The 25,948-nt window shown below is 40.7% G+C and overlaps 1 protein-coding gene across 11 annotated transcripts in view; it reads right to left on the bottom strand.

Moving 5' to 3' along the window:
- Positions 1–25,948, bottom strand: part of NPHP1 (nephrocystin 1) — a 63,538-nt gene that overhangs the window by 9,535 nt on the left and 28,055 nt on the right. For 9 of the 11 annotated variants that reach the window (XR_004352869.1, XM_032652991.1, XM_032652992.1 and 6 more), the window contains 7 exons: positions 25,631–25,725; positions 23,546–23,674; positions 12,876–12,950; positions 10,454–10,564; positions 9,264–9,346; positions 7,311–7,387; positions 6,273–6,372 (listed from right to left, as the gene is read on the bottom strand). Coding sequence is in view for 9 of the 11 variants with exons in the window: in XM_032652991.1 (XP_032508882.1) it covers positions 6,273–6,372; positions 7,311–7,387; positions 9,264–9,346; positions 10,454–10,564; positions 12,876–12,950; positions 23,546–23,674; positions 25,631–25,725 (670 nt within the window). In the remaining 2 variants the exon portion in view is untranslated. The remainder of the gene's footprint in view (positions 1–6,272; positions 6,373–7,310; positions 7,388–9,263; positions 9,347–10,453; positions 10,565–12,875; positions 12,951–23,545; positions 23,675–25,630; positions 25,726–25,948) is intronic. The other 2 variants (XR_004352868.1, XM_032652990.1) reach the window with 1 other exon arrangement.

Raw genomic sequence — 25,948 nt, 5'->3', positions numbered from 1 at the left:
GAAAGGAGACTTAATAGTAATCAAAAACCTGCCAACAAAGAAAACCCCAGGACCAGATGGCTTCACTGATGAATTCTACCAAACATTTAAAGAAGAATTAATACCAATCCCTCTCAAACTCTTCTGAAAAACTGAAATGAAAGGAATACTTCCAAACTCATTCTGTGAAGCCAGCATTGTCCTGATACCAAAGCCAGACAAAGACACAACAAAAAAACTACCGACCAATATCCCTGATGAACACTGATGCAAAAACTCCTCAACAAAATACTAGCAAACATAATTCAACAGCACATTAAGTTTTATACACTATGAGCAAGTAGGATTTATTCCTACAAGGCCAGGATGGTTCAAAATAAGAAAATCAATCGATGTAATACACTAACAGAATCAAGGAAAAAAAAAAACACGTGATTTTCTTAGCTGATGCTGAAAGCATCTGACAAAATGCAACATATCTTCATAATAAAAACACCCAACGAACTAGGAATAGAAGGAAACTATCTCAACGTAATAATGGCCGTATATGAAAAGCCCATAGCTAACCTCATACTCAATGGAGGAGACGGGAGGCTTTCCCTCTAAGATCAAGATCAAGACAAGGATGCTCGTTTTCACCACTTTTATTCAACATATTACTGGAAGCCCTAGCCAGAGCAGTCAGGCAAGAAAAATGAATAAAAAGCATCTAAGTTAGAAAAAAAAAGAAGTAAAATTATCTCTGTTCACACACAACGTGATTTCATATGTAGAAGACCCTAAAGATCACACACACACACACACACACACACACACACACACAAAACTTAGAACTAATAAACAAGTGCAGCAAAGTTGCAGGATATAAAATCAACATACACAAATCAGTCATGTTTCTATATACTAACAATGAACAATTTGAAAAGGAAATGAAAACTTCAATTTCATTTAATAGCATATCTAATAGCACTGAAAGAAAGAAAATACTTGGGAATAAAAAAATAGAAATAACATTTCAAATATTGAGATTTCAAAATATAATCTGGAAATACAAGTGAGTGCTTTAAAACCTGACACCTGGTACACACTAAATACTTACTGAGAATAAGCACCAGAATTAACCTTAGCAGATACTCAAGAAAATGTCTTGAATCATTCTAAACACACATTTTCTGTGTTATTTTTAGAAATACATGAACTCTGTCACTAAGCATGAAGAAAGAGCGTATAGGAAATCTCGAAAACCTTGCAAACAATGTCCTCTACCAAGAGGAAGATGTCTTTGGGCTAAGGGAAACCACCTAAAGTTAAAGGAGACTTTAACTTCAGAAAATAATCCTTCACTCTAACTTCTAGGATGAGAATTTTAGAAGGGAAAATTAATCACAGAGGTAACATCCAGGCTTCCAGCCTGCTGAAAGAGAGCAGAATGAACATGACCCCAGGGATGGTACAGGAGTGATGGGTCCCTATGACTAGTTTCACAGAATTTAGATACGTATCCTTGACCACTCCCTAACCCTTGCATTCTAGAAATGCCCCAAAACACAAGATAGATTCTCTTACCACACTTAGATTCATATAGAGCATTTCGTACACAGAGCCAGAAGTCATCCTTTTCCAGCCCCGCTAAAATTCTGATCGTGTATACCCCTGACCTAGATTTCAGATTGGCTGCAGGGGAACATTTAAGCTGCCTCGATGCCACCACATGCCTTCTCGGTGTTCATGCTGTGATTCCAAGAGTTGTTCTACACCCCGCCCTCCGGTCTATGGCTCACGTGGGCAGTGTTTCAGCAGCATGCCCAAACTCATGTCTCATGCTGAGAAACAGACATTAATTTTACGAGGGGAAGGGGTGGAACCTTCCTTCCATTCTCTCCTCCCCTTCTCTCCCAGATCGGCCTGCTCTGTCTGGCAGGCATCGCGGCCAGCCTGCAGTGGAGGCCTTCAGCGCCCACAGTGCTGGCACTCCTTTCCTTCTAGCACCTCCCCATAACACGAAGCAATGCTGCTGGCTCTTTATCAGAGCTTCCTTTAGGGAAATCCTTTGATTTTCCCAAATCCAAGGTGACCAGGAAGCTCTGAGCTGAAGAAGTAAAGATATACTTCTTTCTGACCTCACAGACAGACCAACAGAAGGGCAATAAACATGATACTGGGTCCCCGGCAAGCAACACTATTACTTCATTTATTTTTAGCAATAATACAATGGAAGTAAAAGAGAAAAAAAGATGGCATACATCCAAAGAGCAAAGGAAAATAAACAAATTTGTAGCAAATTTATATACAGGCATGTAGCCTACTGCCACAGACCAGTATGTCTCGGTATTCAGAACCCGTGCTCTGGGAGTCTGGGTCTAAATTCAGGGCTTTCCCTCATCAGAGGCTTAAAAGCATGCATTTGGCCAAACCACACCAAGTTAAACTCCATCAAAAAAACAGCTCCAAAATCAGAAAGGCAAGTCTTGGTGAAACAGGAGGACCTATTTGCTCCCTCTTCCGTCTCAGCTGAGGGTCAACATGGTCAGAGTTGTCTCCATAAAAGGAGACCCAGGGACAGGATTCTGGTGCTGTTTCTTTGGTCAAGGAGACGAGTCCACGTTGATTCATCGGATTTTCACAGGGCTCCTGACAGCCAAAGGAGACACACACGGAAGACTGCTGGCTGGTGAGAGGGCAGGATGAAGCCAACCAGCAAGGATACTGGGGAAACTGGGCACTAATGCAGATTATAACTGGGCTTCCCACCCTTGGCCCTGCCCGCAGTTTTGTAGGTCCCTTGGCATAACAAAATGAGCCCCTGTCCCTTCTCCTTCAAGCAGAGAAATCTGGCTAAACAAAGATGAAGGGTTTATTTATTTTTATTTTTTTTAACATCTTTATTGGAGTATAATTGCTTTACAATGGTGTGTTAGTTTCTGCTTTATAACAAAGTGAATCAGTTACACATATACATAAGATGAAGGGTATTTTGTTTTTGTTTTGTTTTTTCTTTTGCGGCACAGAGGATCCTAGTTCCCCAACCAGGGACTGAACTTGTGCCCCCTGCAGTTGAAGCGTGGAGTCTTAACCACTGGACCACCAGGGAAATCCCAAAAGATGAAGTTCTTAAGCAAGGGAGAGTGGGGACAGAGGCGGGATGGGCTTTTGGAGGAGAGAAGGAGGAGGGCTGTTGGTAGCATCATCCGCCTTCTTTCCCCACTCACTGCAGGTGGCAGGTCAGGGAGAGGAGACTGAGAAGGGTCAGCCCCGCCCGAGGCTCCACCTCCAGGGTGCACAGGCCAGATCCCAGCCTCTCATCCTGGACCCACAGCACAGCCCTCGCACACCAGCCCATGGCCCGGCAGTAGGGCCCAAGGCCTCTGGCTTCACCATGCCCACGGTCTGCCCCTGGGAGAGCCTGCCTGAGGCCGGCGGGCCCTGCGGCCCACGCTTGACACCACCAGGAGAGCAGAGCGCATTTCTGAATCAGGCAAAGTGGAGCGGCAATTTCAAGACGGTGCTCAGGTCTCTCTCGGGGCTCTGGGAGGAGACAGGAGCGCACACCAAGACAAGGTGGGGGAGGCCAGGGACCGGAGAAGGCAGAGCAGAGCTCCTGACCACTTTTAAACCAGCAGGAAGAGCTCTACTTGGAAATTATTTCACAAACATTTTTCGGGTGCTTACTGTATGCTGTAACCAACAAGGGCTCAGTTCCTGAGGTCAGAGGATGAGGACCTGGGACCCTTCTTTGAGAACCCAGCATGCAGGAGAACGTTCATTGCTTTGGGAGAACGGGCCCGCCCATCTGACCGCTGCACACCCAAGTCAGATTTGATCTCTAGATTGTAAAGCGTATCTGCAAACTGGTATTTGGGGCCAAAGAAACGCTATTAAGAGCTGTGCTTGACAGACACGCTTGGGAGTGCTTCGGACTCTCGAAAGCTTATCAACAAGAGGGGTGGCGGGAGGCTGAAGACGTAGGAAGAATGAGGCCAAACAGGATTCTAGCTTTTCTTCTACAAAGACCGCTACTGTGCTGCTTTTATTAATCTTGAAAAATAAAAACTGTCCAAGGAAAGATTGGCCAAAAAAAGGGAATTTATAGGCTCTATGAACATCCAGGAAAAAAAAAAGCCAAGAGAATGAATACTACCCACGAACCTGTAATTAATGGTTATTGAAAGATTTAACTGTTAACACTATAATTATAATACACATTTCAGTACTAGAGATAAGAACAAGGGATATTTAAACTGGGAGCATGATCTAGAATGAGAAAAGCAACCGTTCACAGAGGTGGGCCAAGGTTCCCTGCTTCCTGATAATCCGCGAGCAGAGAGCAGGTCACTGTGGGACCAGTCAACTGCATCAGTCTCTGTTCCCAAGCCACGCTCCTCCCTCTGCCCCTCCTGTCCACTGCGTACTCTCCACATCTCCACATCATCAAATGGCACCTCTTCCAAACCTTCAAAGCTTCTTTTGAATCCCCCTGATCCTACCAGCTACATAGCACATCCTCATCTGAACAAATGTAATGACAGTGCCAGCCACCTGTCATTATATTTACATTTATCTAGACATCTGATAATAATAATAGTACTAGCTATAGCCGTTTATAATATAGCTATTACTATATAATAGTAATAATTATAGCTGGTACTTACTGTGTGTTACTGCGTGCCACGTACTAGCTAAGTGTTTTATATATTTTCTTTTCCTTAAACCTCTTTAGAGCTTGATGGGGTTAATATTATTATTATGCCCATTTTAAAGACGTAGATCTTGAGACCCTGAGAAAGATGGTAAATGACTTGTCCAAGAGGTTACTGAGTTAGAGATGGATTGACCTGGGGTTCTACCAGTGCAAAATCTCCCTGAAAAAAATGCAAATTAAAACCACCAACAGCTACCACTAATCATTTATTAAAATGGGCAAGGACTTCTCTGGTGGCACAGTGGTTAAGAATCTGCCTGCCAATGCAGGGGACACAGGTTTGATCCCTGGTCCAGGAAGATCCCACATGCCATGAAGCAACTAAGTCCGTGTGCCACAGCTACGGAGCCTGTGCTCTAGAGCCCGCAAGCCACAACTACTGAAGCCCGTGTGCCACAACTACTGAGCCCAAGTGCTACAACTACTGAAGCCCGCGCCTAGAGCCCGTGTTCCGCAACAAGAGAAGCCACCGCAAGAAGCCCGTGCACCGCAACGAAGAGTAGCCCCCGCTTGCTGCAACTAGAGAAAGCCCGCGCGCAGCAACGAAGACCCAATGCAGCCAAAAATAAATAAATAAATAAATAAATAAAATGGGCAAAACAGAAAAAAACTGATCATATCAAATGTTGTCAAGAATACGGAGTAATTGGAACTCTCATATGTGGCTGGAGAGAGTGTAAAATGGTCTATAGTCATATTGGAAACCAGTTTGGCGGTTTCTTATAAAGTTAAACAAACACCAGATGATCCAGGAATCCCACTCCTAAGTACTTATACCCACGAGAAAGGAAGACATGCCCCCACACACAAAAAAACTCTTACGCAAACATATAAGCAGCTTCATTCATAATTGCCCAAAGCCAGAAACAACCCAAGTATCTATCAACTAGTGAATAAATAAACACATTATGGTATATCCACCAAATGGAATACTAATTAGAACAAAAAGGAAAAAACCACTAGCACATGCAACAGCATGGGTGTATCTCAACTGTGTTACGCTAAATGAAAGACGCCAGACTCAAAAGGCTATGTATTGTGTGAGTCCATTTGTAGGACATTCTGGAAAAGGCAAAACTGTTGAGAAAGAAAACAGAGGAGCAGTAGCCTGAGGCCAGAGCTGGAGAGTTGATTACAAAGGGGCATCAGTTCACTGTTTATAGTGATGGAAATATTCTCTATCTTGACCGTGTGGTAGTTATATGACTGTATATACTTGTCAAAACGCAAAGAACTTAAACTAAAAAGGGCAAATTTTACTGCGTGTAAATTATACCTCAACAAACTTGACATTAAAAAAAGTTCCCCAAAGTTCCCTAAGGGTAGGACTGTGGATGATAAGTCCCGTTGACTCAAAAGTTTCTATACCATTTCTGACCGCATCTATCATTTGTGCTAACTGGTAAACAGAAGAATAAGCTAATCTGAAATGTACTATTATTCCATTTCCCTACTGATCCTTGGCAGAAGAATTAGTGAGGAAGAAAAATAATTAACAAAAGGTGACCAAGCACATGGAGAAGTCAGAAGCAGAGATGGTCCACAAACACTGAATGGGCCCAAGTTCACCGGACAGGTAACAGCAGGTACCAACCTTAGCATGTTTCTTGATCTTCTGTTCAAAGATCTCAGTTTTACTAGAAGCTGAGGCTGCCTTCTCGCTGTCATCATCTGATGGAAAACACTACCATGTGCTTTAAAAAAATAAAAAAATACATCTCAAAGCTTTAAGTGCTTAGGCAGTGAATCTAATAAAATAGAGTACTATATATACATTTTTTTACGTATAAAAATAAGACAAAGTTCTTTTCAGCACCAGTGGGGCTGAATTGTATGAGAGGCAGGAGTCGTCCAAACGCCCTAAATGGACTGATGAAGTATGACGTGCCCTAAGGACCTTCAGAATGTACCCAACCAGCCCACCCCTGGAGCTGCCACTACATCAGGTACCGTGACAGCGTCACTGCTGCCAGATGACAAAGAAAAAGGGAGTTTAAAAAGCACGTCTGACTCCAAGTAGAACCAGCTGCATCCCAGATCCCAGCTCCTTCCTGTTCCAAGAAGGTGGGATTGGCATTGCTGGGGCGGCAGCAGTGCTGTGTCCTAAATCACGAAACGAGGAGGGGGATGTCTGAGGAGCTAGAGGGGAGTTTCAAACCCATCAGGCTCTGAGATCCAAGAGGCAAGGGCCATATCTGCCTTATTCTCCATTTTCCCTTTATCTAGTACAGTTCCTGGTCAATGAACACATTAAAAGATGCTCAGTATTTTTGGAGGGCAACCTGGTATGTATACCACAATTTCAAATGTCTACACCCTTTGACCTAGCAATAGGCAATCACTGAATTGGCCTATTCTATTAATTCTGTGGCCCAGTGTTCAATGAAAAGGAACCAATACAGGGGTCCTCATGCATCCTAATTTCCTACCTTAGAGTCTCAAATATGCTACCAAGAAAATAAGCACTAAGATAAAAATGATTAAGATTTTTAACATCAAACGACATATTTTTAAAAATGTGAATTCACGTGAAAAGTGTTACGCTCATTATACTATAGGTATCTTCTCTGATGTATCTTCTGCTTGTTTAACCTTTAAGGAAAGGAAAGCAAGCAACACAGAAGAGTGGTACCTCTTCTGGATACTGAAGGGTCCACTTCAACACCTTTTTCATAAGGGGTGCCTCCATTCAAGAAGAGTTCATAAGTTCTACAAAAGAAAAATATACCATGATGGATACGTGTTACGGACATTGAGAAACAGTAGAGTCAGTAGTGGAACATTTTTTAGCACAGACGCATTCACAGACATTTTATTTATGCCTCATTGGTAAATGAGAATGAAGGTTGTTGATACCTCCATGGGGTTATCATGTCAGTAAATAAAGTCTCTTTCTTAACTATGAACCACAGAAAATACATTTTTCTACATAAAAATGAGAAAGATCAATTGATGTCATTAAGGTCTTTTAACTTTAATGACTCATGTTATTTAAATGCATTTTTCAAATGTTTCAAATCATCATTGGAAATAAAGCTATTATGAATTCATACTATTTTTAAAATATAAAAGTAACATGTAGATTATTGTAAAAAGTTCAAATGGCATACAAATGATAAACAAAACATGAAAAATCCCTCCCCCCTTCTTTCCCCCCTAGTTTGATAGCCCCTTGTCCTATCTGTTTCAATACAAATGGAAACAAACACATACATTTAAACAGTAAATCTTAAACTGACACACGTTTAAAGTTGCGTACTCCGTAAGTGTGGAAGCAGAAGGTAAGAGGCCTCCTTAATCCTGTGGCACCACCTCCCCAGTTCTGCTCCCCAGAGACAACCTCTGGGAACAGTTTACACACACACACGCACACGAACACAGCTCTTTGTGAACAGAAGTGGAGTCAGCACACACACGATTCTGCAACTTGCCGTTTTCATATAATAATATACATTGGAGATGTTTCTGTATCAATAGATAGGCCTCCACCTCATTTAAAAAAATAGCTGACTTCACTTTAAGAAGGATTGGATAAACATACTTTTGCCTCCCACTAAGCACAGTGAAAAACCCTGAACAGTATTAAAGACAAAAAACAAAAGCAGAGAAACAAAAAAAACCCCACAAGAAGCCTGGGCCTCTCCATCTACAGGCAGTGGCTGGGGAGGCTGGGTGTGATAGAGTGCCCCTCCCCCTCCCACTGGGGTAACATCAGAGGAGGGCTTTTACCTCTGTCCAGTGGTAAGGAGGTCACGCCCACCCCTGCGGTATCAGTAAAGATGGAAGAGGGGAGCATTATTTGAATTAAACCTTTGGGCTTGGGAACTATTATGATCCCATTTTAAAGATGGGGGAAGTTGAGGCTTGCGGACAACCTGCTTACAGTCACATGGACAGAGCCCAGGCTACAGCCCTGAATTTTACCATTCCAAAGCTGGGATCTCAATCATCATCCTAGTGACTGCCCACCTGCATCTCTTCTGTGGGTTTCTTATCTTCCGGACTTAGATTTGTGTGTGTGTGCCCATTTTCAAATTTGGATTGGCCTCTTCTTAATTTTTGAAGGCTCTTTTTGTATTAGGGATAATAATCTCGTGACTGTTATGTATGTATTGCAAATGCATTACAAATATTTGGTTTTGGTCTTAAATTTTAAATTTGTTTACAGTGGCTGCTGCTACAATTTCCATGTACCACCTACGGAAGAAAGGCAGAGTCACGGAGGACCTGGGGACCCCAGACTCAGCTTTCTCACTCTTTGGCGAGAATGAGGCTCTATTTCAGCCCTGTGAAATGTACTAATACCACAGGAAATCACTGAAAGAATATTCTCAGCAGACAACCGGTGCAAGTATCTTTCAAAATACCTTGGCTACATGTGTCATTTCTTCCCTGCTAGGATGAGATCATGTGTGCTGTTTTCATATACTACCTAAAAGAACATTAAAATCAAGATTAGAAGCCCTCTCCACACAAGTTACTGAAATGTAAATAATACACTCTGGAAATATGAGGTATCTAGATTCTAAAAAAAATGAATTTCCACAAAATTACCCGTTTGGAAGGAATATATAAGCCAACTTACTTTGCTGGAATAGGAATTCCACTGGCATCAAAAAGTTTAAGAAACACCCAGCCACAACTTAATTCTCCTCTCTCACCAGTTGACTAGAAAATAAAAACAAGTGTGTGAAACTTAATGTCTGAATCAGTCAAATCTATAAGCACATACCAAGTTCTTCTAAAAGGAATAAAACTAGTATTTGCCTTCAGAACTAAAAAATCCTTCACAAGAAAACAAAGTGAAACCCAGTGGAGTCCCATTTGACTTGCAGGCCAGATGGTAAAGGCAGGATATAAAATGAAAATCTCTTGTTAAATTGCTCCTGAAAAACCCCTAAAGCTGATGATATGACAACTGTTACTATTGCTTCTTGAGTGACATAAATAGGCTGTGGGATGATTCCAGATCACCTCAATATACATGAGTGTAGGAGGCTCTGTCTCAGTAAGAAATGGAATGAGCCACTTAAAGCATTCAAGGGTCCTTCTGCTCAGAACTTAACCCAATGTCAATTGTCAGAGGCGTCTGGGGTTCACCTGGGGGACCTGCTCCTGTCCTACCCACCCGCAGCAGACGGATGAATTTGCCTTAAAGAAATGAAAGGATGGTATTACACCATTATGGTATTACACCATTAACATAATAAAACATATAATGGAATCACATATAATGGTATTACACCATTAACATAATAAAAATCTCTGGGTTATCACGAGGCCAAGCACACATACTACACCTATCTATGGAAATATATAATTATTACCACAGACCCACACCCACTGATTCAATAGTCTATATGATGTAAATTAATCCAAGTTTCTGGTGTTCCCTTTATAAAAATTACCCGTCTGCCAGGTCCCTTCATTAGAACCCTCATTTACAAGGCTAGGGGCACTCTGACCCTCCAGGACAGAGCTAAAGCACAGTGCTGCAAGGCCACCGAGCATCTTTATCACTTTCTGCAAGGTCTTATGTTTCTCCAATCTTCATTCTTTAAAAGCACTGGAGTTCGCTCAAGCTATAAATGTAAACAAGTACACTTATTTTAAACAATACAACATCATAAAAAAATTAGAATCACTGTCACTCTCATTCCTCAAGAGCTTAAAATTCTGTTACACATAAAAACCTCGATTATTTTACTAAAGACAGACATAAGGGAAAACTTCCCCTTTGACACGTTAGAAAGCTGTATCTTTCAACTGACATACATTGCGAATATAAGAAATTCCAAGTTCAAATAATATTCCAAGATCTGGAGAAGAAGAATTGGACCTGATGAAACAGTCACCATCGAGCAAGCAGGGCAAGATGCCAGTAACCTGAAATGATAGCAAAAACGAAAATTACTAATAAACATGAAAAATGGTTGGAGGATAAACAATGAGGTCCTACTGATAGCACAGGGAACTATATTCGATATCCTGTCATAAACCATAATGCAAAAGACTATGAAAAAGAATGTATATATATGTGTAACTGAATCACTTTGCTGTACAGCAGACATTAACATAACATTGGAAATCAACTACACTTCAATAAAATAAATTTTTTAAAAATGGAGGGAAGGTTCAGCTCTATTCATCTATAAATGGTTTATGCCGCTGCATCGTAATAAAGGTCTTTTAAAGGAAACAAAAAGCAGATGGACTGGACTCATCTATACCAATGATTTGAAATTTTAAAATGTAATTTTTGTGTTGAAGAAAACTACCTTTATGTTCACTTACTCTATGCTTAGAGCAGAGGCTAATGTGAAACAAGCACCATACCAAGGTCTTCAGAGGTATCACAAAAACAGTTTGATAAGATTTTTTTGGCGGGGGGCTGTGCCACGCGGCACGCGGGATCCTAGTTTCCCGACCAGGGATCGAACCCGTGCCCCTTGCAGTGGAGGTGCGGGGTCCTAACCACTGGACTACCAGGAAATTCCCTGAGAAGATATTTATATTTATATTAACCGCTGTCCTTTGGAAACAGAACTAAAATTGCAGACTGCACACACACTTGCTCAACTTTCCTCAGGCATGCCTTGGAAATTTTCCTTTCCTTCCCTTCTGCCCTTTCCATTCCCCCTCCCTAGACAACTACATCCCTCTTCCTTGCCTATAAAATCCTACCCATCCTTCAAAGTTTAGTCTCTCTTCTATAAAACCTTCCCTGAGTCTAAGGACTAGAATTAATTTCACCCTCCTCTGTGCTTCCACAGCACTTGGATCCCCAAGTGCTGCCTGTGTGACATTACATTCTGCCTACGTGACAGTTATCAACAGCACCCACTCCTTAGAGCGACTCCAAGGATTAGATGAGAAAATGCACATCACGGCCTACCTCAGCGCCTGGCACGCAGTCAGAGCTCCATAAATAGAGGATATTGGTGTTTTATGTGTCTTCTCTACTAACGTGTAAGCTCCCACAGTACCTAGGAAGAATGCCTCACACCTAAGGACGCTTAATTTCATTCAACAAAGCAACATACACATATTATTTATCCCTCCAAACAGTTCATCTTTATATCCAGGAAAACCTTGGAAAATTCTGCCCTAACCACTTCACATGCACAGAGACACACTATCAGAACTGTGAAGTACTGTGTCAAAAGGAAGCGGGAGGGGGACTTCCCTGGCCGTCCAGTGGTTAGGGCTCCGCGCTTCCACTGCAGAGGGCGCGGGTTTGATCCCTGGTCGGGGAACTAAGATCCCGCACTCTGCGCGGGGTGGCCAAAACATAGAAAAAATAAAATAAAAGGAAATTAACACAAAAAAAGAGTAGAACAATTATACTGTTACAATTTTTAAAAATGTAAGCAGTAGCATGCTTAGAAGATCAAACTGGACTTGTAGGAGTCGCGTGGTAGACAAGTGTGGACACGCACAGCCCACAGGCGAGGTGGCCGGGCCTCCCCCACATGCTGTGTCCTCTCAGTGAACCTCTATCTTGCTGTAAGATCTTCTGATGCAATAGGAGAAGGTTAATGAAGGGTTCTCAGGGGCAGTGACATAAAGGAGTTAGTTGTGGGAGGGAAGTAATGAAACTCTGGAGGTAGAAAAAAAGTAAAGTAAATAGAACTATAGAAAATTAATGTTATTAAAAGAACATAAAGATGTCTTCGTCTCCACTGGCATCTATGTGGCACTGACTCGGTGCTTTCAAGTCACTTAACCTCATTCCAGCCTTTGTTTGTCCCAGTCTTGACAGCCCCTGGGTGTAATGACCAGTTCCCTAGGCATCACCCTTGATTTTTATCTGAAGAAAGCACAGCTCTCATGAGTACAGCTGGAGACTGCATTTCTGAAAAACATTTCCTAAGTTTTCTCTTTCTGTTTTCATTTTTCATCAGAGGGAATTTTCTAGAATAAACTTTGTGATCCATTGAATGAGATGATTCATAGGCATTATAACTTTGGTGAGTCGGAAACATGAGTAATTGTTATCAAAGTCCTCAAAGAACCATTAATCTAAAGATTCAAATCTGGCCCCATATATTCTGTGTTAAATACAAATACATTATTTCAGGAATACACTTTGACAATCTTGCCTTATAAATTAATCATATAATACTTATCAGGTAAAAGAAGTTCATGTTTCATTCCATTCTGCTTACTTCCATTCACAAGTAAGCAGATTACTTACCTGGGGAGAAAAGGTCCATGTTTTGGGTTTCTTAGGTTGCCATGTGGCCCTGACGGTATGGATGTTACTCAGAACCTGAAATGAGATTTTCCCATTTGAAATCATATTGTAGAAAGCTCTTTGAGACATTATCACTTCCAGGTCCCAAACAGTTAACAGTTGGGCAGAGGGAGAGGGGGCTATTTCATTTCTTACTTTGTGTAACTCTGTAATTCTTTTTTCTTTTTACCTCAAGTATTATACATACATAACATTTAAAATGATTAACAAAAAAACAAGTGTTACAGCACTTATAGCACAACGGAAGAACTGATAAATGAATTCAGACTCAGGTCTTTGCACTAGTGATAAACTGTATTAAGTGAAATACTTAATATATGAGATAGATTAACCAGAAAATTCAGAGAAATTTTAGGTATGAACGACCTTTTAAGAAATATGACCCACAAGAGCATTTTATGTGCAATCCATTACCCTGCCATCAAGACAGACACTGCTACCAGCTCAGATACACAGTTACAGTTTTCTTCAAGATCCCTAGGCCCATAAAGTATATTTTTCCTGGAATTTAATCTCTTATAAAATGCTATTGCAAGAAGTTAGCCCTATAATATATACAAATCAATAGAATACAAAAGGAGCAAAAACTGTAAAAAAAAAAAAAAAGAGTTCAAATTCTATAAAGTTATGGCCAAAACTGACATTTTCCAGCAGAATAGATAATATACAATTTTTATTTTAGATAAAAATATTTTAGTTTAGCATTTCTAAAGCTAAGCTTTAAAAATAATGAGAAATCATCCTGAACGTGTCCTATGAGGTCAAATTCAATTCACTGCCCTCTGTGTTGCTATTGGTAAGCAACTAGGAGGATCTTATGGGCAGCTAAGTTGTCTTCCACAGAAAAAGTCTCCATTTCCTTCCACAACTAATATAAATGAATTTATTTAAACCCTTTCTAAAATGATATATATTCTCAGACTGGGCTCTTGGAGTACAAACTCCTTTTGATTACTATCTGGTGTCTAAGACTGCATTTTATTTATTCCAAGGTCCTTCTTGGTTTTTCAAGAAGTGTTCCCCACTTCTAATATCTAAGAAGTCCTTTGCAATCATTGAAATTGAGATCTCATACTATCTCTGCTTTTATCTTCTCAACTTGGAGAATGCTGATTTTGATTGAGGAATAACTTCTTCTGCTTGATAATTTTACATCCTTCTTGAGTTACTGACTGAGAGCTAAAAAGGACTTAGTCCAAACATCTCATTATACATTTGAGAAAACTGCCTCGAGAGAGGGTGAATGACTGGCTCAGGGCATAAGGATGAAATAATCCAGGATTCAAAATTTTAGAGATTTTTCCACTTAGCAAACTGCATCAAGAATGCATAAGTGGGGGCTTCCCTGGTGGCGCAGTGGTTGAGAATCCACCTGTCGATGCAGGGGATGCAGGTTTGTGCCCCGGTCTGGGAAGATCCCACATGCCGCGGAGCGGCTGGGCCCATGAGCCATGGCCGCTGGGCCTGCGCATCCAGATCCTGTGCTCCGCAACAGGAGAGGCCACAACAGTGAGAGGCCCACGTACAGAAAAAAAAAAAAAAAAAAAAAGAATGCATAAGGGGGACTTCCCTGGTGGTCCAGTGGTTAAGACTCCACGCTCCCAATTCAGGGGGCCCGGGTTCGGTCCCTTGTCAGAGAACTAGACCCTGCATGCCACAACTAAATATTCCGCATGCTGCAACTAAAAGACCCCGCGTGCCACAACGAAGATCCTGGGTGCCGCAACTAAGACCCGGCACAGCCAAATAAATATTTAAAAAACAAACAAACAAAAGAATGCATAAGGACTTCTGCTCAAGATGAATTTATGCTTCAACACAGCTGCTCTGCTCCAAACATAAAGCAGTGACACTTAAAAAGACAGAGGAGGACCCAAAAGTGAGATGAATATTTCAGTGGCCCATAAACAGAAGAGAAAAACAAAGAATAGGGTGAGACTAAAACTGGAGGTCTCCTGGGCTCTGAGTCTAGAGCGGGACGTGGTGACAAGGAGCCGGATTTGTATGTTACAGAGGGTAATGGTACTCAACACATGATAGAGGAACAGAGACAGCCTTATTGCTTGAAGCCAGGAGGGTGGAAGAAAGATGGTGGCCAACCTTCCTCCTCATAGGAAGTAAAGAGCCTAAGCAGGAAGGACAAAGATGGAGCCATGACACCAGGATCAGAACCAAGTAAACAAGTGAACCTTTAAGTGAATCGCTGATGTCCCTGACATCAGCTTAGATCAAGAACGCTAAACTTCACTGTAAGATCTGGTTCTGGACTGGAGTTTGGAGGTAGCAACCACAACACCATTAGCTTGGTGGGGTTTGGCTGGGGGGGGAAGGGTAAAATATCTTCTGCATAAAATGTGCTTCTAAGGACACATGAAGAAATCAAATACTTACAAGAAACAACCCAGAGCATAGATATTAACAAAATATGTCACTATACATAATTACATATTTGCTGTTTTTTTAAAAAACAGATTTGTTTGCATTAAAAAAAAACCCAAAAAACTTCTAAGCAACGATGACAAGATGGGCCAGTAGGTAGGTAAAGCATGTTAGTATCTTTGGTGTGTTAGGAGAAAGAAATACAGAGTTTAGAGTTATGAGAATAATCTACAGCTAAGTAAGTAGGCTAAACATTTACATATTGCAAACTGAGAGGCTTCAATAGAACTAAGTGACAAGGCCATGGGTAGCTGTTATGTTTTTTTCTGCATGTTTCCATGTATTTGAAATAGTTACTAATTTAACAAATATTGCTAATTCCAGCAAAAGTCAGATTGTGGTATAAAATACATGTAAAAGGAAAAGAATAAACAAATTGAAAGATTGTAATGTTCTAAGATAAGAGTCTAAATGTGAGATTTACTCTTGCTTTCTGTTTCTTTTATTATTGGCAAAACTAATACAATTACTTGACGTATTATTTCTTACTAAGTTCTTAAGGGTTTTCAATCAATTTTTAAGGATGAAACATACAATGGTGCTTAATTATGAAATGTGTAAAATATATACCAAATATATATTAAATATATATAAATATACAAGTTAAAAGAAACTTATAGTGAACACCCATAAGCTTATCCCCTAGATTCTGCCATCAATATTTTACTATACTTGCATTATCACATATATCTTCTGTCCATCCATCAATTCACCTAATTTTTTGATACACTGCAAACTTGCAGACATAAGTAAACTTTCCTCTAAATACATTAGCAGGCATATCATTAGCTAGAGTTCATCATTTGTTCACAGTTCTTTTTTTGATCGAAAATTTAACACAATGAAATTCAGTAACCTTATTTTTTATCTTCTTGTAATGTCCACAATGGAGACAGGAAAGTGGGCTGACTAGGGGTCATAGGTCCTGAGGAATGACACAGTGAGTGCTGTCTCTGGAGGCCTAGAGAGGAGCCTGAACTTCCATTAGGGTCCAAAAGTAAGGAGGCACACCTACCCCCAGGGTGGGGGCAGAGGCCAAGTGGGGAATCTGGACTTCCATTCTCACCTGGCAGTAATGGTGTCAGAGGCCTGCTAAAATAGAAGTTAAACTTATTAAGATCCAGAGACTCCCAACACTCAAAATGTCCAGGATACAATAAAAAAAAAAGAGAAAAATCATTCATTATACCAAGTACCAGGAAAATCTCTACTTGAATGAGATTGGTATCAAAAGATACCAATACTGAGATGACACAGATATTGGAATTATTTGACAAGCATTTTAAAGCAGCCATCTAAAAATGTTTCAATAAACAACTATGGAGATGCTTAAAAGAAGTTTAAAACATAGAAAGAAATACAAAGTCTCAAGAAAGAAAATCTCAACAAAAAAATGAAAGATAAAGGAGACCCTAATGGAAATTCTAGAACTGGAAAATACAATAACCAAGATTAAAAACAGACACACACACATACCTACACAAGTCACTGAATAGACTCAACCACAGAACAGAAAAGAGAGAAAAGAATCAGTGAACTTGAAGACAGGAAAACAAACTATGCAGTCTGAACAACTGAGATAGAATAGATGGGAAAGAATGATCAGGAGCCTCAGGAACCTGTGGGATTATAACAAAAGATCTAACTAACATTCACGTCATCGGAGTCCCAGAGGAGAGGGGAGTTTGGAGCTGGAAAAGTATTTGAGAAAATAATGGCTGAAAAATCCCCAAATTTGGCAAAAGATATAAACCTATGGTTTAAAAAGCTGAGAAAACCCTAAACAGGGGTTAAAACCCAAGAAATCCGTGACAAAGTACGTAAACTTCTAAAAACTAAACACGGTATCTTGAAAGCAGTGAGAGAGAAACACCACCTAGATTCACCCCACAGGGAAAAACCAATTCTCATCAGACAGAGGCCTGAGGAAATGGAACAATATTTTTTGAGTGCTTAAAGAAAAGAACTGCCAACCTAGAATTGTATAGCTAGTGAAAATATCCTTCAGGAATAAAGGGGAAACAGGCATTCTCAGATAAAGAAAAACTACGAGAATTTGTAGCCTGCAGACCTACCCTAAAAGAATGGTTTAAAGGAAGTTCTCTAAATAGAAAAAAACATGATAAATCTCTGAATATCAGGAAGGAAGGACAATGGAAGAGTAAAAACAAGGGTAAATATGAGAGGTTTCTCTGAAGTTTTCTAAATTATGCTTGATGGTTTGAAGGAAAATTCTAACACTGTGTGATGTGGTTCTCAATGTATGTAGAGGAGATATTTAAGACAATTAGAAAGCAGGGAGGGTAAGGAGGTTTAAAGGGAGGTAAGGGAGGTACATGTCACTTCAACTGGAATGTTGACACTAGCCAACCGTGGGAAGTTATGTAGGTATAAAGTCATACCAAAACCTGTACAAAGAGATCCACTCAACAACACGGCAGACAATTCAGAATGGAGTTCTAAAAAATGTTCAGGTAACACATAGGAAGACAGAAAAAAATAAAACAGGGGAATGAAAAAGAGGGAACAAAGAGAAGAAATAAAACAGCAGACTCAAGAGTTAAAGATGCCCCTCCAGGACCTGCCTGCTTTGGGATGCTTTTCATACATTACCCAGAATTTACAGTTCTCATCACTGGGCAAGTTATTTGGAGAGGAGCTGACTCAGTCATTATTGGAAGTAGTGTCTCATTAACTAGTTCGAGTAATAATGCTTTTTATTTGTAACGTGGCTTAGGCTTATTAAAGAAGTATTCTTGGGCTTCCCTGGTGGCGCAGTGGCTGAGAGTCCGCCTGCCGATGCAGGGCACACGGGTTCGTGCCCCGGTCCGGGAGGATCCCACATGCCGCGGAGCGGCTAGGCCCGTGAGCCATGGCCGCTGAGCCTGCGTGTCCGGAGCCTGTGCTCCGCAACGGGAGAGGCCACAACAGTGAGAGGCCCGCGTACCGCAAAAAAAAAAAAAAAAAAGTATTCTTAAGTAGATAGCATGAGTATGTAGCTATTAAATATGTTCTCTAACTCCTCAATTTGGAAAATTTGGCAAATTTTTTTCATAAACTAACTTCTATTATTTTATATAAAATAACTTCTACTATTTTGATATATTATTCAAAATAAAATTCTAATCTTTGTTTTATGTTGTCACGTATGAGAATAACGAGAGGTACAGCAAAAAGTGTGGAACCAGATCTGGGAAAAAGAAGGCAATTCATCTTTTCTTGGTCACTGGCGACACCTACCGGCTCCTTTTTGGCAGTGATCTTGTGCAGAGCACGTAGAAGGAAGGAAAGATCCTTATTTACCCCCAGCGCAGATGAAAGAAAGGCACTTTCCTCATGCTGCGAGTTAGAAGTACACTCAGCAGAAGGAAAGATATCTGTCAGTGTTCTCTATCTCACTGCACGTCACCACTATCCACCCAGATGTGGAAGTCAAAGACCTAGTGTCATGCTTGGCGTCCCACTCTCCCTCACCTGCCACATCCAACCCACCACCAACCAAAGTGTGTTGGGTTTTGCCTCCTAAATATCCCTCCGGCCACAGCTCTCATCTCCACTTCCCTAATCTAAGGTACCATCGTCATCTCTCATCTGGTCAACTTATGATGTTCCATGTATCGGTCTAAGTGCTTTACTTACATTAACTCATTTAGTCCTCACATCGACCCTAAGGGATGCACATGAGACAAGACAGCAAGGTTGAGTCATTTGGTCAGCATCCCACACCCAGCTGGCGGAGCCAGGGTTAATTCCAGGCAAAATGGCTCCAGATCTCGTTCTTGAGGCGACACTTGCTGCCCTTTGACCACCACACTGTGACATAGGCCCTGAGTGGTCTACTCAGATCCCTCTGACCCCCGCCCCCCTTCAATCCATCTCCAGAGAGGAGCCAGAAATCATCCCCGAACATACGTCTAGGTCATGTCCTACCTCTAATGACTTTCCCCGCTTTTAGGGTAAAGACAAAACTCCCTACATCATGGCTTACAACATCTTACGCTGTATCTCCTGCTTCATCCCGTCCTACACTTCCTCTTGCTGCCCCCACTCAGCCCCCTGGCTCCCCTTCCCAAGTCCTTTCCTGCCAGGGCCCTGGCCTGTGCTGCTCCTTCAGCCAGGTACACACTCCCCTTGTCCCCTTTTCTCTTCATCTCCTTATGGCCTGTTCACCCCTCAGATCTCAAGGCAAGCATCACCCCCTCAGGAGGTAGAATATGAAATTGAGATTTTTTTTTTAACATCTTTATTGGAGTATAATTGCTTTACAATGGTGTGTTAGTTTCTGCTTTATAGCAAAGTGAATCAGCTCTACATATACATATGTTCCCATATCTCTTCCCTCTTGCGTCTCCCTCCCTCCCACCCTCCCTATCCCACCCCTCTAGGTGGTCACAAAGCACCGAGCTGATCTCCCTGTGCTATGCAGCTGCTTCCCACTAGCTAGCTATTTTACGTTTGGTAGTGTATATATGTCCATGCCACTCTCTCACTTTGTCACAGCTTACCCGTGCCCCTCCCCATAATAGAATTCTTTTCTGGTGCTACAAATTTCCCTCTAAGCAATGCTTTCGCTAACATCCCACAAATATTATGCTGCATTTTCATTTTTTTGCTCAGTTCAAAATATTTCCTAATTTCCCTTGAAATTTTCTTTTAACCCATTGATTCTTGAGAAATCTGTCATTTAATTTCTAAGTATTTAAGGATTTTTCCAGTTATCTTTCTGTTTCTGATTTCTAATTCAATCACATGTGATCAAAGACCATACATTGTATGATTTCAATTCTTCTAAATCTGCTCAGGACCATCTATTTTGCTGAATGTTCCATACGCACTAAAAAGAATGTGTACTTTCCTCTTTGGGGGTGAACTGTTGTACAAATGTTAACTAGACCCAGTTTGTTCATGGTGTTATTCTGTTCTCTTATATTCTTACTAATCTTCTGTCTACTTGTTCTACAGTACTGTAGAGAGAAGTATTAAAGTCTCCAATTATGACTGTGGCTTTGCCCATTTCTCCTTTCAGTTCGATCCATTTTTACTGCATGTATTTTGAAGCTCTGATGTTAGGTGTATATACATTTAGGATTGTTACATCTTCTTGGTGAATTGTCCATTTTATCACGTAATGTACCACTTTATTCCCGGTAATTTTCCTTCTTCTGAAGTATACTTTGTCTGATATTAATATGTTTTGAATGGTGTATCTTTTTCCATCCTTCTACTTCTAACCTGCCTACATTATTATGTTTAAGGTGGTTTCTTAAGCATAGCCTATGGTTGGCTCTCTCTCATTCTGGTTTTAATTTGCATTTCCTGGATGACTTATTATATGTTGTGTATCTTTTTATAGACCCATTGGTTTGTCATATTTTCTTTCTTTTTTTTAAAACATTTGTACTATACTGTTTTTAAAATTAATTTTTGGCTGCACTGGGTCTTTGTTGCTACGTGCGGGCTTTCTCTAGTTATGGCGAGCAGGAGCTACTCTCCGTTGCAGCGCGGGCTTCTCACTGTGGTGGCTTCTCTTGTTGCAGAGCATGGGCTCTAGGCACGCGGGCTTCAGTAGTTGTGGTGTGCAGGCTCAGTAGCTGTGGCTCGCGGGCTCTAGAGCGCAGGCTCATAGTTGTGGCACACGGGCTTAGTTGCTCCGACGCAGGTGGGATCTTCCCGGACCAGGGCTTGAACCCACGTCCCCTGTATTGGCAGGCGGATTCTTAACCACTGCGCCACCAGGGAAGCCCCCATATTTTCTTTAAGTGCCTGTTCAAGTCTTTTGTTAATTAAAAAAGCCTGAGTTATCTTTTTTATTTCTTGGATATCCTTGAATCGTTCCTGACCGTAGGGGAAAAGTATGCAATATTTCACATTAAGTATGATGATGCTAGTAGCTTTGCTTTGGCTTTCTCTTGTTGCCCTTTACCAATTTGAAGTTCCCTTCTGTTCTTAGTTTGGTGAGAACTTTTTAAAAATCATAAATGGGTGTTAAAGTTTGTCAACTGCTTTTTCCGCATCTATTGAGATCATCAGGTGATTTTTGTTCTTCGGTTCTGTTAATATGGCAAATTACAATAATCTATTTTCAAATGTTAAATATTGGTTACACAGGTGTGTACATTTGAATTCCTGGAATAAACCCCAATTAGTCATGATATACTGTCCTTTTTTATACATGGCTAGATTCAATTTGCTAATATTTTGTTTAGGATTTTAGTTTATATATTCATGAGGAATACTGGTCGTGTAATTTTTCTTTTTTGTAATGTCTCGTCATATTTTGGTATCATGTTTTTCCTGGCCTCGTGAAATGAGATGGGAGGCATTTCCTCTTTATCTATTCTTTGGAAGTTTGTGTACTATTCGTATTATTTCTTCCTTAAATGTTTGGAGGAATCCACCAGTGAAACCATCTGGGTCTGGAGTTTTCTTTATTGGAAGATTTTTAATTACTGTTTCAATTTCTTTAACAGGGGTCACTCAAAGCGTTCTACTTCTTCTTGTGTCAGTTTCATTAAGTTATGGTTTTCAAAGAATTTACCTGTTTATTGATGTTATCAAATTTACTGCCATAAAGTCGCTTACGACATCCCCTGCTTATCCCTTTAATGTGTGCAGGATCTGTGCTGAGGTCTCCATTTTCATGTCAGATGGTGATCATGTAACCAAGCAGGACCCTATGAGGCCTTCCCAGAAAAGAGCCCCACCCCTGTCCTCCACCTGCCTTTTGTCTGTAGAAAAACGTCAGTCAAAGCATAAATTTAATCAGAGAAGTGAAAAAATGCAGAAAGAAAGGAAAACAGTCAAGCAAGACAAAATAATAATACTTTGGCCATTAAACAAAGTCAAGGACCTTTAGTTCTTCCTCAAGGGCTATAGATAATGTTCTGAGCCATGTCCTGCGAGCTGTTCTGTAGATACTGAAACCCCCTCCAGGTGGGAGAACTTAACTGTGTGCTGCCCACAAGCACGCAGACCCCAGACTGGTTGGAACCGGAAGGTTGATGATGCTGACTCCCAATTACCTCATCACCAGCCAGTCAGAAGAATGTCCATGAGCCAACTACGCTCTGCTCCTTGAGCACCGTAACGCCTTCACCACCTGCTCCAGGGTGGGACACACAGCTCTGAGGGCATTAGCCTGCTGTGGCCCCCTTTGCCTGGCAAAGCAATAAAGCTCTTCTTTTCTACTTCACCCAAAACTCTGTTTCCATGTCTCTATCTGGCACTGGTGAACAGAGGCAGAGTCTCGGCAGCAATCGTTTGTTTTCTTTGTTTCTATCTGGCACCGGTGAGCAGAGGCAGAGTCTCGGCAGCAATCATTTGTTTTCTTTCTCTCTTTTAAAATTTCTTGATCGGTCTTACTAGGCACCTCTCAATTTTATTAATCTTTTCAAAGAATAAACTTTGCCTTTTCTGACTTTCTCTTGTCTTCTATTTCATTAATTTCTACTCTTCATTTCCTCCATTCTACTTCCTTTGGGATTGACTCACTCTTCCTTTTCTATGCTCGAGTTCGAGCTTAGATCACTGATTTAAAAATCTTTCTTCTCGTCTAGTGTACGTAATTAAAGTCATAAAGCTCCATCCATGCACTGTTTCATCTGTAGCTCATAAATCAATTGATTAAGAGTTATTCAAATTTTTTGGTACTGGGTAAAAAATATTCTCTTAGGAATCAGAGAGGCACAGAATGGAAAAGGACACAAGGCAACTTTGTCAGGTTATGGTAATGCTCCATATGTTGCCTAGGATGTTGGTTATACAGGTGTGTACACCTGTCAAAAATGCAATACTCTAACCTTCAAACCTGAACCATATACAATACTAGAAGATAGGCATCAGTACCTTTTTGTAAGTGAAAAATCTAAGGCTCAGAGGCATTAACTGTGACGTATAAATATCACACACTTAGCAACTGAAAGAGCCAGGAGTTAAGTCTGTGTCATCAGAACACATGTAGTTTGCACTCTACCACACATCATTTTATATAGATACTTATACACACACACACACACACACACAGACACACACACACACACACACACACACACACACACGGAGAGAGAGAGAGGCTGAGAGGGAGAAAGAGACAGACAGACCCTGTGCGGTACGCGGTTAATATGTGGCATTAACATACGGTGGGAACCGGTTTAACTCCTCAGCAAGCTCACCTTATTGCCGTCAAACAGACAGAAGCGCACGTGTCTGCTCAGAACCTGGATGCTCACTCCTGGAAGAGGAATCATCTTACAGCTCCAGAGGGTCAGAATCAAGGAAACACGACTTGGTCTTGACCTAATCTGAGAGAAAAATTAGTAATGAGGAAGGTTTACTTTTATGACTTATAAAACCAATTCATTTTCAAAGCACCTTTTGTAAATGCTTAAGAAAATGCATATAGAATAAAAAAGAACAAAAGAATAAATTTTGCACACAACATACACACACAAGAAAAGTTGCAATGGTCTGTTTAATTTAACCCAAAACTTCAGTTAAAATTTTCATAAATATTTATATTTAAAATATTTGCTTTGGGGACTTCCCTGGTGGTCCAGCGGTAAAGAATCCACCTTACAATGCAGGGGACGTGGGTTTGATCCCTGGTCAGGGAACTAAGATCCCACACGCCGCAGGGCAACTAAGCCTGCGCGCCACAGCTACTGAGCTTGCGCGCCTCAGCAAGAGAGCTTGCGGGCCACAAACTACAGAGCCCACACGCTCTGGACCCCGCATGCCACAACTAGAGAAGAGAAAACTCGCACGCCACAACTGGAGAGAGGCCCAAGTGCCGCAACGAACCTCCTGCGTGCCACAACTAAGACCTGACACAGCCAAAAATAAATAAATAATAAAGAAATCTTTTTAAAAATTTTGCATTTTTTGGTTAAATACACAAAAATTGTGATGAAAAGAATAGTCAGTACAATCAAGGAAAAAGAATGACCTGACCATGGAATCAACTGTATTCCAGGTTCGTTCTTACAGTTCCTTCTTACACAAGGCAGGTCCGCATAGAAGGTCACCCCAGCATAGTGACCAGTGACACCTGGCGTTAATATTATCCAGCTAGCTCCTCCTTGTTTCAATTCCAAGCATTTATCTACATTATTCCCTGGCTTCTAATATAGATGTTTTGACAGAGAGAACGCACTGACCATTGGATGTAGTTATTCAGTTCTACTTCACGAGATAATTCAGAATGTCAATTAAAAAAAACTGGCATTCTAGTTTTTTTTTATTTAAGAACATCTTCAATTCTTAACATTCTGCTTTACGGTCCTGGGCCTTTCCATTTAAATAACATATCACTGAAAAAAATCAGACAATGTTTAACAGTTTGTCACCTTTTCCATTAAAAAATGAGAGCTGACAATTGAGCTCTCTGGGTACAAGTTCACGAAATTAAATGCTATTTATTCAGTACTAGTATACTACAAACACCAAATATAACATATCTGTAAACTTGCAATAGGAGATATTTAATGCTAAAAAGATTCCAGGCATGCTCGGGTTGAGAAGGAAAAGAGTACGAAAATTCTGCACCACCCCTTCCCACAAAACCTGGCCACACTGGGTTCTCTTATTCTTCTCTGAGGCTCTGGGGGAGCAAGGGAGAAAAGGCAGAAGGTAAACAGGAAGGGGAGTGAGGGGCTCAAATGCAGTTTATATCTTCTAAGGAGGAGAAGAGGAGAATTAAACGTCAAGAGCATTTCCTACTTCAAATAAGGGGGATACCAGTAATCCTCCACCCCAAGCTCCCCACAAAATATAATCAGAAAGTACTGCCAAATTCCTCATTCTTATTTAATTAAAATAATATTACTACTGCCACTAATAAAAATGATACTGGCTAACATTTACTAAGTTATCATCATGGGTCAGGCACTGTTCTAAGCCCTTTACACATTCAGTGCAATTCTCATAATAACCCTATGTTGGAAGTATTACTACTATTTTTCCCCTTTTACAGATGAAAAAATTGAGGCAAAGAATGATTAAGATTGATACCTAGTATTATTTCCTTTGTAACAATGGGAGAAGAGAGCAGTGGAGAAGAGAAACAAGATAACGTCAAGGTAACAGACCCAAGTTCTGTCTCAGCCATGAAACTGTCACTAAGTGTTTCAAAATTACAATGCGGAGACAATTTTTTTCTGTTTTTTTATAATGCATTAATCAATTTACGTTACCTGTATATTTGCAACCATGACAAAATCTGGAAAATTTATAATTTTACTGACAGTAACCATACTTACAGAGCCCGTTTTAGCATCCCACATTAGATCTTTGAAGGCCAGTTGTGAAGTAGTGAGCTCTGGTTGTAAGAAGTAACTTGCTCGAAATTGATTCCCTGCAAAAATAATTGTTCCTTTATTTTCTTACAAAGAACGAATGAAATTCAAAACCCCAAATTCATGATGTTATGGTACAAACTTAGGAAACAGACATCGAAAATGCCAAGCTGTTTACTAGAAACTTGCTTCCTAAGACAGACATACCAACAGAGATAAGAACAACAGCAGGAAATGTAAGGATAGAAGCACATGAGAGCTGATCTTAAAGTGGCTTTAGGA

This window comes from Phocoena sinus, chromosome 13, assembly GCF_008692025.1.
Source record: "Phocoena sinus isolate mPhoSin1 chromosome 13, mPhoSin1.pri, whole genome shotgun sequence".
Taxonomy (NCBI): domain Eukaryota; kingdom Metazoa; phylum Chordata; class Mammalia; order Artiodactyla; family Phocoenidae; genus Phocoena; species Phocoena sinus.
The sequence above is the reverse complement of the archived record's forward strand: the minus strand, read 5'-3'. Positions and strand labels throughout refer to the sequence as shown.